Here is a 14,693-nt window from a genome sequence, read left to right as displayed (position 1 = left end):
GTCTGTAAGGAGTTTGAACGGTCTCCCCATGATGCATGGGTTTCTTCTGGGTGCTTTGGTTTCCTCCCACACTGGTTGGTAGGTTAATTGGTTATCGTAAATTGTCCTATAATTATAGGCATCCGTTAGTCTTGAGAGACAATGGATTTGCGCCTGGGAAAATTTCCAGGGCGCAGGCCTGGGTAGGGTTGTATGGGAGACCGGCAGTTGCCCACGCATCAAGTCTCCCCTCTCCATACCACCGACGTTGTCCAAGGGAAGGGCATTAGGACCCATATAGCTTGGCACCGGTGTCGTCGCAGAGCAATGTGTAGTTAAGTGCCTTGCTTAAGGACACAACACGCTGCCTTAGCTGAGGCTCAAACTAGCGATCTTCAGATCACTAGACCAACGCGTTAACCACTTGGCCACGCGCCAACAATTAGGCTGGGGTTAAATAAGTGGGTGGCTGGAAGGGCCTGTTCCTGGCTTATATATAAATAAATAAATACACAACAATTCTGAAGAAGAGTTTTGGCCCGAAACGTCAACTGTTTATTCCTCTCCATAGATGCTGCCTGACCTGCTGAGTTCCTCCAGCATTTTTTGTGTGTTGCTCTGTGTTACCAGCATCTGCAGAATTTGTTTGCTGCATTCAGGGTGAAATTTGTAGCATTGGTTTGGGTGTGTGGACAATCCTGTCAGCTGGTGGCAAAGGCTTTAAATGATGTCCTGTCTCTTACACCAGAGCCCACATCAGCAAGAATTGATTCATGTACTTATTCATCCTGCAGGCTTCGATGATTTCCATCTATCGATTCACAGTGACATCGTCACCATCGTCAAGGCGATGGCATCTCCGGAATCAGGCCTGGAAGTTCGAGACCGGATGTGGCTTAAAATAACAATCCCAAACGCTTTCATTGGTACGTGTAACCCAGCCAGTGAGCCAGTTAACTGTGTAGATTAGAGTCAAAATCAAATTTATTATCACTGACCGATGTGCCATGAAATTATGATGTGAAATTGGTTGTTGTACATCAGTAGTAAGGTGCAAAGACATAAAGCTACTATAAATTACAAAAATAAGTTGTTGGTGGTTGTCCATCATGTCCGATGATGACAGGAAACCTGTGTGGGAAGAGCCATTGCACTGGGATAGTTCCACTGTCTCAGGCTCAGAAGTCCAGGTCTGGTGGTATGAACAAGCATCACAAACTGGGGCCTTGCTTGGCTGCAGTGGATGACCATGACGTCTTCTGTGCCTTGTCATGCCCTTCGCTCTCCACAGAGCACTACAGATCCACCTTCCTGGCCGTTGGATCTCGCTGTAGATCTCATCAGCCAGGTCTGCTAAAGCTGACTTTGCATCCTATCTGATTGTTGTATGAGACAGCCGGCTACCCCTCACGTGGTTCAGCCTGCCAGTCGAAGCGGTGTACCGGGGTGTGGCCCCTGTCGCATGCAGAGAACTACTTGGAGACACAGGTGAGAGCTGTGTGTCTGTTGGGGACCAAAGGCAAGTTATCTGATGTGTTAACGTCCAGGAATTCAAAGCTGCTAATTCTCTACACTCCTTAACCTCCAACGTAGACGGGTGCAGGGTCTCCATCCTTCCCGTTTTTGAAGTCAACAATCAGTTTAATTGTCATTCAACCATACAAGAATACTCATGAATACAACCAAACGAAACAATATTACTCTGGGGCCAAGGTACAAAGCATTGTACCAACACTCATATATAGTACCAGGCACCTATAGCACATGTAAGGTACCAGTTAACGTACAGTCGCACAAAAATAAATATATGGCCCAAGTCCCTGAGTGACGTGCCCTGTAAATCGATGGTGCATTGGTGTTATCGGCAAGAGCAAGCAGTTTTCAGCAATCCATAGATGAATATATGCACGCACACATGCAATCTAGCTTGTCATTCCGCTGTGCGAACACTGGAGAGCAGTAACGATGGGAGGGGTCGACCCCCAACCCTGCCTGGATGCTGCACTGCGCCGCCTCTGGAGTCTCCTCTCCAGGATGGCTGCGACAGGCAAGCCCGCGGCTTGGAGCCTAGACCTCACTACGGGGCCACGCAGTCTGTCTCACCAATGAACAAAGGAAACAGATTTGCAGTATTTTACGTTACCAATATCCAACAGGGTCTTGCAATCGCAAGAGGAACATCCAAGACAATTCTTCACTGATGTTGAGTGAAAGCATGTTTTTGAGGCCCCACTCAACCAAGTGACCTATCTTATTCCTGTGCACTAACTCATCACCATCTGTGATTCGTCCAACAACGTGGACGTTGCCCTTTTGAGGCAGCACCTCCTGCAGATGCCACTAATAGAGGAGAGCGACCTGCCTGTGATTGGTTGGGTGGAGACCACTACTCCTTACGTTTTTGATGAAAACTCCTTAACTAAAACTCAAGTTTTTTTTTGTCCATTTTGAACAGCTGAGTATTGCTTGATTTTTGTACAGTTTGCAGTATGCACAAGAAAGCGTTGGTGCCTAAAGTCCAATCTGCCACAGGCAAAACCCTTCCCTCTTGAGCACGTTAACATCAAGGGCTGCCACAAGAAACAACATCCATCATCAAGGATTACCACCACCCAGGTCATGCTGTGCTCACTACTACCATCGCGCAGGATGTACAGGAGCCTCAGATGCCACACCACCAAGTTCAGGATCAATTATTACACTTCAACCATCAGTCACCTAAACAGGCGTGGACAACTTCAAACCCCGCTACTCTGAACTGGTTCTACAACGCACCGACTCACTTTCAAGAAGTCTTTACAACTCTTGTTCTCAGTATTGATTTGGTTATTTGCTCATTTTGTCGTCTTTTGCACATTGGTGGTTGGTGTTCGTCTGTTTATGTACAGTTTTTTTGTAAATTCTATTGTATTTATATTTTTCCTGTAAATGCCTGCAAGAAAATGAATCTCAAGGTAGTATATGGTAATGTATATGTACTTTGATAATAAATTTACTTTGATCTTTGAATAATTTACTTTTCAACAAATATTTTAGTTTAAAGCAGTGGAGGTTACCTCAGTAAGTATATTTAAGACAAGCTTGGATAGATTTGTGCATTGTAGGGGAATTAAAGGTTATGTGAAAAAGGCAGGTAGGTGGAGATGAGTCCATGGCCAGATTAGCTATGATCTTATTTAATGGCAGGGCAGGCTCGATGGGCCAGATGGCCGACTCCTGCTTCTATTTCTTATGTTCTTAAAATATACTTAATGCCTTTCACCCCAGAAAAGATATTGAAGCAGCTTTTTTGAGTTAACATGTTCATTAAAAACGTTATAAACACTGAATCATTATGGTCAGGAAAGATCTTCCTGAAAGAGCAGAGGAAGAGGAGTCAACAATAATCTGCCAATTATTAATTAATGAAATTTGATTTACATTCTAACTACTTGCAAGCTAAAACAGCGTGATCAAAAACAATAGCTGTCTGTCCTGTAAGCACAGAAATTTATCTGGTATTTTGTAAAAAATGCAGATAAAAGTGTTTACTTTCTCTGTGATAATTGACTGAAGGGGAAATTTGCATATTATTCTGATCTTAATGGGTTAATTGTTTCAGAAATGGAGATTGACTGACTGTCTACCATGCATTAACATCTCTGCAGGTTCTGATGTCGTCGACTGGCTCTACAATCACGTCGAGGGCTTTCCCGACCGGCGAGAGGCCCGAAAATACGCCAGCAACTTGCTTAAAGCTGGCTACATCCGACACACCGTGAACAAAATCACCTTCTCGGAGCAGTGTTACTACATCTTCGGGGACCTCTGTGGCAGTGAGTTGGTCACCTCTTCATTACAGGCTGTCTTCGTCAGGCATCCCATTACAGCAGTGGTTACCAACCATTTTCATGCCACGTACCCCAACCATTTACCATGGGGTCCGTGGACTCGAGCTTGGGAACCCCTGCATTACAGGATGAATGAAGAGGCTCACCGGGATGCTGCCAGGATTAGGGAGCATGTGGACAGACTTGGGTTGTTTTCTCTGGAGAGGTGGAGGCTGATGGGAAATCTCACGGAGGTTTATAAGATTATGAAAGGCATTGACACAGTAGACAGGCAGTATCATTTTTTCCCCAGTCTTGAAATGTCAAATAACAAGAGGCCGTGCATTTAAGGCGAGAGGGAGGCAAGTTCAAAAGAGGTGTGAGGGGCAAGTTTTTTTTACACAGGGAGTGCTGGGTGCCAGGAATGTGCTGTCAGAGTTGGTGATGGAGGGGAAAAGGATATAAAGATGAGCTTTATTTGTTACATGTACATTGAAATCCCGAAAATACAGTCAAATGCGTCATATTGATTCAAATTAAATCACTGAGGATTGTGCTGGGGGTGTCTTGCAAGCACACTTCCAGCACAGCATGGCGCAGCCACAATGCACTAACCGTAACCCGTACGTTTCGGGATGTGGAGGACCCGGAGGAAACCCATACGGTCACAGGGAGAATGTACAAACTCCTTTCAGACACTGGCGGAATTGAACGCTGGTCGTTGGCACTGAAATAGCGGTACGCTAACTGCTACACTACCGTGGTATTGAAGAGGCACTTTGAATGTGCAGGGAGTGGAAGAATAGGCAGAAGGAATTCGCTTAGTTTGGTTTTTAGCACCAGTTTAATTAGTTCAGTACGACACTGAGGGCCAAATGTTTTGCTTTTGTGCTGAACTGTTCCATATTTTCTCTGAATGTAAAATTAGTTAATACCACTCAGACCTAATGAAATTCAGAAATATTGACGGAAATCAAAGGTTCAATTTAATGTCAGAGAAACGTATACTATATACCTCCTGAAATGCTGTTTCCTCGCAACCATCCATGAAAACAGAAGAGTGCCCCAAAGAATGTTAGAACCCCAAAGTCTCCACCCCAGCTCCCCTCCCCCCGCCCCCCCCCAGCGTGTAAGCGGCAGTAAGCACCGAAACCCCCTCCCCCCCACCAGCCAAAACCAGCGAGCACTGGCACCTCGACCGAGCGCTCCAGCGTGAGCAAAGACACAACTTGCAGTTACTCCAGAGACTTTGCGTTTCACCCGGTGTTTGACATACCGCAGGTTCTCTCTTTCCCTAATAAGGGAGAAGGGGGTGTCTCCATTTTCCCAGCGAGCAGGGAGACATAACAAACAACTCACTGGTTTACGATGTTTAAGTCCGTTATGTCGCTTTTCTCGAGTTCTGTGCCTGAAGATCACAAAGGTCCTGGGTCTCCAGGCTCACAGCAGATATTCTGACTCCCCCGACGACACACGGGCCTCCTGTTGTGACACCAAACCTCGGTCCACTGGCCTCCAGAGCCCCGAGATCCTAGGCTTCCAAATTTGAGCCGGACTCTTAGGCTAAGCCTTTGCCGTGCCGATCAACAGCCAGTCGTGAGACCCGAGAGTGGGTCCCATTCCTACAAAGAACCGTAGTCAGCCTGTAACTCCAGGTCAGGGTCTTCAAAAGAATCCTGAAAGGGAAAAATAAAGATATTAAAGATGGATATAGAGCTGTCTCTGAAGATGCAAGCAAAGGAGTGGCCGATAGGCGCCATTAGGAATGAATGATAAAAGGCCAAGTATACTTCTAACTATCTTTCAGGACCTGATGAAGGGTCTCGGCCCAAAACGTCGACTGTTTATTCCCATCCATAGATACTACCTGACCTACTGAGCAGTAGGAGCAGTATTAGGCCATTTGGGCCTTTGCGTCTATTCCACTATTCGATCATGACTGATTTATTTTCCCTCTCAACCCCATTCTTCTGCCTTCTGCCCGTAACTATTGATGCCACTACCTATCAACCTCCACTTTGAATAGACTCAATGTTTTGGTCTCCACAGCAGTCTGTGGCAATAAATTCAACAGATTCACCACCCTCTGGCTAAAGAAATTCCTCCTCATCTCTGCTCTAAGGGGACATCCCTCTAATCTGAAGCTGTGTTCTCTTGTCCTTGATTCCCCCACTATAGGAAGCATCCACTCTGCCTAGGTCTTTCAATATTCAATAGCTTTTAGTGAGATCACCCTCATTCTTCTAAACTCCTGCGACTACAGGCACAGAACCATCAAATTCTTCTTGTACGTTAATCAATTCATTTTTGGGATCATTCCTGTGACCCTCTCCAATGCCAGCACATCCTTTCTTAGAAATGGAGCCCGAAACTGTTGACAGTACTCCAAGTGCAGTCTGACCACTGCCTTATAAAGCCTCAGCATTGCATCCTTGCTTTTGTATTCCAGTCCTCTGGAAATGAATGCTAATATTGCATTTCGCTGGCAGCCAATCCTTTATTCCCACTCTTCCACCAATCTTCTATCCACTTTTCCTGTAATACCATGGGCTCTTACCTTGTTTTAGCATCCTCATGTGTGGCACATTGTTCTGAAAATCCAGGTAAACAATGTCCACTGACTCTCCTTTGCCTATCCTGCCTGTTACTTCCTCAAAGAATTCCAACAGATATGTCAGACAAGATTTCTCTTGACATCTGCCTATTCCTCACTGAGTATTTGTCTTGTATATTTGGAATATACAGGGGCATGCTCTTTGTGCTGCCAGCACGCACTCTGAGACACATCCTGGATAGACACAAATATACGCTGCATAAGCATGCTGTCAGGCTCCGTGAGTACATATGCTGTAAGTCATTGCATCGACAATAAACTACCTTCCCTTCAATCCTGCTGCTCACTACACATTGGTTAGGATCTTGTGCCCAAATTCTTCCCTGCCAATGAATCTCAGTCTTGGGGAGAGTAAACATTGAACACTACAGCACAGTACAGTTCCTTCGGCCTACGACTTTTAACCTACTCTAACACAAACTAACCATTCTCTCCCGCACAACCCTCCACTCTTCTTTTATCCATGTGCCTATTTGAGTCTGATAGACTCTTAAAGCTATGTAATGAACCTGCCTTGACCAGCACGCCTGGCACTATAATCCCCACACCCACCACTCTCTGTGTAAAAAATCTACGTCTGATATCCTCCCTTTACTTCCCTCCAATCACCTTAAAATTATCCCTCCTGGTATTAGCCATTTCTGCTCTGAGAAAAAGTCTCTGACTGTCCACTCTGTCATAATGTCTCTTATCATCTGTTAAGGTAACACTCATCTTTCTTTGCTCCAAAGCCATCTTCATCAGACATGCTCTCTCATCCAGGCATCATCCTGGTAAATCTCCTCTGCACCCTCTCTAATCCAGGCAGCATCCTGGTAAATCTCCTCTGCACCCTCTCTAATCCAGGCAGCATCCTGGTGAATCTCCTCTGCAGTCTCTCTAATCCAGGCAGCATCCTGGTAAATCTCCTCTGCACCCTCTGTAATCCAGGCAGCATCCTGGTGAATCTCCTCTGCACCCTCTCTAATCCAGGCAGCACCCTGGTGAATCTCCTCTGCACCCTCTCTAATCCAGGCAGCATCCTGGTGAATCTCCTCTGCACCCTCTCTAATCCAGGCAGCATCCTGGTGAATCTCCTCTGCACCCTCTCTAATCCAGGCAGCACCCTGGTGAATCTCCTCTGCACCCTCTCTAATCCAGGCAGCACCTTGGTAAATCTGCTCTGCACCCTCTCTAATCCAGGCAGCAACCTGGTGAATCTCCTCTGCACCCTCTCTAATCCAGGCATCATCCTGGTGAATCTGCTCTGCACCCTCTCTAATCCAGGCAGCAACCTGGTGAATCTCCTCTGCATCCTCTCTAATCCATGCATCATCCTGGTGAATCTGCTCTGCACCCTCTCTAATCTAGGCAGCACCCTGGTGAATCTCCTCTGCACCCTCTCTAATCCAGGCAGCACCCTGGTGAATCTCCTCTGCACCCTCTCTAATCCAGGCAGCACCTTGGTAAATCTGCTCTGCACCCTCTCTAATCCAGGCAGCATCCTGGTAAATCTCCTCTGCACCCTCTCTAATCCAGGCAGCATCCTGGTAAATCTCCTCTGCACCCTCTCTAATCCAAGCAGCATCCTGGTGAATCTGCTCTGCACCCTCTCTAATCCAGGCATCATCCTGGTAAATCTCCTCTGCACCCTCTCCAATCTAGGCATCATCCTGGTAAATCTCCTCTGCATTCTCTCTAAAGCTTCCCCATCCTTCCCATAATGAGGCAACCAGAACTGAACTCATTTTCAGTGCAGTACTGGGGTTTAGGGGCTAATGCTTTGTCCCTTTCTCCTGAGGAATCCCATCGTAAACTTCCCCTCTCCTAGCTGAGGAGGACAGTATTTGGCTCGGCTGTGATTCCTCGCAGGAGAAAATGGCCTGCTTCTCTTCCATTTTGCTTAGAGAGGAAGTTTATAATGGAGGCTGCTTGTCCCTCTGGAACCAGTGCTGTCAGCAGGAAGGACTCCATTACGGAGCAGGGGTAACCATCACTGAAAGTTGTGCACCTATGCCCCTTTGCTATGGAGTTTGCTTGCTGGAGGGTTGTGGAGGCTTTATCTCTGGAGGCAGGAGGTAAATATTTAATATTTGATTAATAGATAAATAGTTGATGACGATCACTATTACAGCATCAGTGACCCGGATTCAATTCCGCTGTCTGTGAGGAGCTTGTACGTTCTCTCTGACATATCGGCAACCGTGGGGGTTTCCTCCGGGTGTCCCAGTTTCCTCCCACATTCCAAAGAGGTGCAGATTAGTAGGTTAATTGTGCGGTGTGGGCTTTGGGCCGGAAGAGCCTGTTACTGTGTTGTATTTATGTTTATTGAAATGCAGTATGCAACAGGCCCTTCTGGCCCCTCAAGCCCAGCTGCCCAGCAACCCTATCCCGATCACAGGGCAACTTTCAATGACCAATCCACCTACTAACCCATACCCCTTCGGAATGCGGGAGGAAATCAGAGCATCTGGAGGAAACCTACCGGGTGATGGGGAGAACATACAAACTCCTTACAGGCAGCAGCAGGAATTGAACCCGGGTTGCTGGTACTGTAAAGCGTTGTGCTAACCACTATGCTGCCATGCCAGCCCCCTTTAAAAGACTAGGAATAAGCAGAGGGATCTTGGGGCGCAAGTCCACAACAATACAAGTGGATAGGGTGGTACTGGGAGGTGCACAGCACGCTGGCCTTTATTGGGCACGCCACAGTGTAAACGTTGGAAAGTCGCGTTGCTGCTGTATAAAACTTAACGTGGGCTACATTGTGTGCTTTTGTGGCCAGCCCATTACAGGTAGGACGTTGAGGCTTTGGAGAGGGTGCAGAAGTAGGTGGGGTGGGGGTGACACACTAGCATAGCATGATACTGTTGCAGCAACGCTTTGGATTGACAGCACAGACAAAGTGGGCCGAAAGGCCTGGTCCTGTGCTCTTAGAACTTTCCTCCCACATTCCGAAGATGTACGGGTTAGTGTTAGGAAGTTCTGCACACACTGTGTTGGTGCCAGATGCACGGCAAACATGTGGGCTGAACCCAGCTCTTCCTCGGACTGTGTTGGTCATTAGGTGGGGGGTTATATGGGAGGCAGAGTTTGAGGGTCGGCACAACATTGTGGGCCAAAGGGCCTGTAATGTGCTGTACTATTCTATGTTCTATGTTAGTGCAAATGGCACGTTGCACTGTGTTGTTTGGATGTACATGGAACAATTAAATCTAATCTCTTTTTGAAAGATGGTGCATGATGGGCCAAGTGTTGCCCCTCCTCCCTCTTTTCCTGCATAGAAATACCCTCCCTCGGCCACCGGGCCTCCCTCGCTCTGGCCTTCCAGGCCTGAAGCTGTGGCGTTTGGCGTGTGATAGAACTAATGCCTGCCATATCTCTTGCTCCCACAGACATGGCCAACCTGACCTTGCACGACCACGACGGATCGAGCGGCGCCTCTGACCAGGACACGCTGGCGCCACTGCCTCACCCAGGGGCCGCGCCCTGGCCCATCGCCTTCCCCTACCAGTACCCGCCACAGCACCCCTACAACGCCCAGCCTCCGGGGTACCACGACGTCACGGGATTTACCTACGGAGGGGGCAGCGCCGGCAGCCAGCCCAGTGAAGGTGAGGAGCCCACATTGTGTGGATAAGGGAAGGGTGTGTCCAAATTTCTCAAGCCTCCCCCCCAAGGTGTCTTCTCACTGCTTCAGGGCTTTCAGAGCAGAAGTTGGGTCAACACACACAAAAAGTTGGAGGAATTCAGGTCAGACAGCCTCTATGGAGAGGAATAAACAGTCAACTTCTGGGGCTGGGACCTTTCATCGGGACTGGAGAATTAAGGGGAAGAAGCCACAATAAGAAGGGGGAGGAGTACAAATAGGTGAAGCCAAGTGAGGGGGAAGATAGATGGGTGAGGGAGGGCTTGAAGTGAAAAGCTGGGAGGGCATAGGCGGAAAGGGGCAGAAGAAGGAGGAATCTGATAGGAGAGGAGAGTGGACTTTGGGAGAAAGGGACAGAGGAGGTGATGGGCAGGTGACGAGAAGAGAAGAGGTATGAAGAAACCAGAAACGGGAATGTAAAGGGGAAGGGGGAGAAATGACCAGATGTTGGAGAAATCAATGTTCATGCCACCAGGTTGGAGACTGCCCAGACGGAATGTGAGACGTTGCTTCTCCAACATGAGAGAGGCCTCATTGTGATAGTAGAGGAGACTGTGGAATGGGAATGGGGAGTGGAATTCAAATGGTTGCCACCAGGAAATCCTCCCCGTTCAAGACAGAGTGAAGGTGCTCTTCAGAGCAGATGCAGTGGTGAGGCCGTGTTTGCTGCGGGAACTTTACCATTTTGGTCACTCTGCACTATGAAGCTGAAAAGGGTTCAGAGGAGACTGACGAGCGCGTTGCCGGGACTCGATGGACGGAATTATGGAGAGAGTGTGAGCGGGTCGGGACTTTTTTCACTGGAAAGTGGGAGAGTAAGAGGTAACATTATAGAGGCGAATAAAACCATGTGGGGCATAGATAGGGTGAAAGCACAGTGTCTTTTTCCCCAGGGTTGGGCAATCAAGAACTAGAGGGCATAGATTTAAAGTGAAAAACTTGTCTTTAGTGGCAGTGGTACAAAGACATAAGATTACGGTAAGTTATAAAATAAATTAACAGTGCATAGCGGTTACTTGAAAACAAACCAAAACCTACATAGTACAATACAAAGGGATAACAAGGTAGTCCCGATGAAGATTTTCAGCCCAAAACATCGACTGTTCATTTGCCTCCATAGATGCTGCCTGACTTGCTGAGTTCCACCAGTATTTTTATTTAGTGGTACAGCGTCGAACTGGCCCTTCCAGCCCTTTGAGACAGGCTGCCCCAGCAACCCCCAACCCCCTAACCTCATCGTGGAACAATTGACACTGACCCAGTATGTCTTTAGACTGTCAGAGGAAACTGGAGAACCCAGAGAAAACACACACATTGCATGGGAGGACATACAGAGGGTGCTGGGATGAACTCCGAACTCCAGGCGCCCCTGAGCTGTAATGGCGTTGTGCTAACTGCTACGCTGTGCTTTTGTGCGTGTCGTAACGAGGCAGTGTTCACGGATTCGTGGGCCATTCTGAAATCTGATGGTAGGGGAGAGGAAGAAGCTGTTTCTGACTTGTTGAGTGTGGCTGTTCAGGGTTCTGTACCTCCTTCCTGATGACAGTAATGATAAGGCAGGTTCCAGCTGGTGAGGACCCTTAATGATAGATGCTGCCTTCTTGGGGCACCTCCTCTTGAAGATGGTAGGGAGCTTTGTGACCATGGTGGAGCTGGCAGAATCTGCACCACTTGGCAGCCGCTTGTGATCCTGTGCGTTGGAGCCTCCATATCAGGTGATAATGAAACCAGTCAGAATTCTGTCTACTGTGAGAGCACAGAGGTGTCAACTCAGCCAGCTCCATCATAGATAAAACTTAACCCACTTCGAGAGGCAGTGATTCATGAATGCGGCATCTAGGGACCTCTTGCCATCAGGGAGGAGGTACAGGACCCCAAGACACATACTCAGCATTTTAGGAACAGCTTTTTCCTCTCCAACATCAGATTTCTGAACGGTCCATGAATTCCCCTTTTGCATTATTTATTATCAGAATGTCTGGTTATTTTTTTATGTCTTGGACCGTACTATTGCCCCAAAACAACAAATTTCATGGCGTAAGTCAGTAACATTAAACCTGATTGTGATACCGAGGCAACACGCACAAGATGCTGGAGGAACTCAGAGGGTCAGGCAGCATCTGTGGAGGGGATCAGTGGACATTGCAGGAGATTCTTCCTCTTGTTGGTGATTAAACCTGGCTGTGTGTCTGAGCCCTGTTCTGTTTGTTTCCGCCCGCAGGGAGCCGGAGTAGTGGGTCCAATCGGAGCGGGAGCGAGCGGCGGGGAGGGAAGGAGAAGGAGGCCAAGCCCGGCGAGCCCAAGTCTGGGGGCAGCGGCAGCGAGTCGGACCACACCACACGGAGCGGCCTGCGGCGGGAGCGGGCCCCCAGCGAGCGCTCGGCCCCCGCCAGCGAGCACAGCCACCACAGCAGCCTGAGCCATCGGAGCCACCACTCGGTGGCGGCCAGCGCCCACAGCCACCACACGCAGCAGTCGTACGGGCCGCCCGGCCTGCCCCCACTCTACAGCCCGCCCCTGATGATGATGCCCCCGCCGTCTGCCGCAGCAGCCCCCGGAGCCCCTCCAGTCCGCGACCTGGCCTCGGTGCCCCCTGAACTAACGGCCAGCCGGCAGTCCTTCCGAATGGCGATGGGGAACCCCAGTGAGTTCTTTGTTGATGTCATGTGACTTGCCTCCTTCATTCTCCGTAAAGAGAGCATCGCCTGTTCTGTCGCCCTACTAAAAGCAGAACGACTAAAATGCGGACCCTCCCCTCCCCTGTGTGATGAAGTAGCAGATCTGGAGTGTGAACAGGATTATATTTATTCAGCACTAATCTTGCGAGATTTATCACCATAAATACTTGTTTTTGCTTTCCTCTCCCCACCCTGCCCTGCAACCTTTAGTCCTTTATAAAACCAGACTGCGATTTGTAAATGGACAATACCCTGTCTGTCTGCCTCTTTTTAACACTTTCATCCTTGTAAGGTTTCGTTTTTTTTAAAAAGAAAACAAACAGTATTCTGAATCTATTGTAAAACGAACAATCATTTCCCATCTTATTTTCCTATGAAGTAATCTCCTGACCCTCTTGTATGCTTTTCTTTCCCCTTGTCACCACAGCGAAGAATGAAGGGGTGTTTGATTTCCTGTGACGCCAATTGGTAAGCAATTGGGACAGTGAGGTGGACAGTCATCTGCTGGATTGTGTCTGTCAGTCCTCTGTGTGATGTTCATTATGTTTTAACGGTCTGGTCACCAGACTGGAGGACAGCCCCAGACAGCAAAGGAAAGACACAGAAGAGTCGGTCGATTTTTATCCTTACGTTAAACTCAGTCATTATGTGTACGATTATGAATCACGTCATAAACTCCTTCAAGGAAACACCGTAAGCCTTATAATTCATATAGGAACAAACGAGGAACTTCAACAGTGAAATCATATTGCAGACCTTCTGATGTTTTGTGTCTTGTGTAAAACTCTTCCTTTTATGAGTAGCATTTCACGGCTTGAGTTTGTGGGAAATTAAGTCTAAAGTGGTGTGGATCATCGACACCCCAGGCCGCTGCTTTCCGCACCTCTACCCTCACCTACCCCCCCCCCCCCCCCCCCCATCGGTTGCCATTCGGGCGATGGCAAAAAAAAAGAAAAGGTACCTAACGATTGGTGAAGTCTCACTAAGGTCAGAGCAGCAAGTAGAATCAGATCCCTCAGGAACAAACCAACGGACTCTCCGTATAGAGGAGAAAGGCTCCCTCACATAGCCAAGGGTAGCTGCACCCTATCTCACCTCTTCATTCGATCACTGAATCTTAAATTGAATAAGAGAAATATATAACTTGCAGATGTGACCCTGAATGATGGTTTTGTAGCTGAAAGTTGCATTGTATACTTTAATAAAATGGTTCTAGATGATTTCTTTACATCAATTCATTTGGTCACTTGGAAGAGAGTTACAGACAATTAAAGCACTTCAACACACACAGAATGGGGGAGTTACTCAGCAGGTCGGGCAGCATCTATGGAGGGAAATGAACAGTTGGCGATCCGGGCCTTGTCTCTTCACCATCTGTGGAATAAAAAAGGCTGAAAGGTTCATTTATTTTCAAAGTACCTATGCTGTATACAACTCTGAGATTATTCTTATCCAAATGACCATGCAAATCAGTTCAGAGAGAACTAGCAAAATAAAGAATGGCTACACGATGATCAACCCCCCATTGATCACCAAATCTCCCTCCCCTGCACAAAAAAAAGAATGGAAGAGTGGGCGAAAACACAGAATATATAAACCATAAGACTGAAAAAAGTCCGTAGTACATAAACCAAAATCCATACACAGAAACCAAAATCCATACACAGAAACCTTGGTAACATTCACCAGCATTTTCAAAAGAGAGAAACTGGGCACAGTGATAGGCCACGCAAGTTTTCCTGTTCAATAACAGACCGTTCCCACCAGAAATCAGAAGTCCATCGGTGCTCGGCCTCCCCTTTCTCCTCTATGCTTCAATTTTCCTCATCGCTTCAATTGGTGAATGATGGAAGCTTTAATCAGCAAAGTGGAGTTAAACGTCAGCCCACGTAGAAGCCAGAATAAGAAGGTGGAAGGACGGGGAAGAGCATTAGGTGATAGGTGAGTCCTGGTGCTGTGAAAGGTGGCTGGGTGGGGGAGAGGGA

General features: G+C 47.8%; 1 protein-coding gene across 2 annotated transcripts in view; it reads left to right on the top strand.

Moving 5' to 3' along the window:
- The window catches only part of dvl3b (dishevelled segment polarity protein 3b), a 167,290-nt gene that overhangs the window by 148,843 nt on the left and 3,754 nt on the right, over positions 1–14,693 (top strand). Inside the window, exons 12-15 of one of the 2 annotated variants that reach the window (XM_073041678.1) lie at positions 774–905; positions 3,627–3,794; positions 9,777–9,995; positions 12,252–12,674. In XM_073041678.1, coding sequence (XP_072897779.1) covers positions 774–905; positions 3,627–3,794; positions 9,777–9,995; positions 12,252–12,674 — 942 coding nt within the window. Of the gene's footprint in view, positions 1–773; positions 906–3,626; positions 3,795–9,776; positions 9,996–12,251; positions 13,929–14,693 lie in introns of those variants that run through there. The other variant, XM_073041676.1, reaches the window with a different exon arrangement.

The sequence above is a fragment of the Hemitrygon akajei genome, chromosome 3 (assembly GCF_048418815.1).
Source record: "Hemitrygon akajei chromosome 3, sHemAka1.3, whole genome shotgun sequence".
Classification (NCBI taxonomy): domain Eukaryota; kingdom Metazoa; phylum Chordata; class Chondrichthyes; order Myliobatiformes; family Dasyatidae; genus Hemitrygon; species Hemitrygon akajei.
The sequence above is the reverse complement of the archived record's forward strand: the minus strand, read 5'-3'. Positions and strand labels throughout refer to the sequence as shown.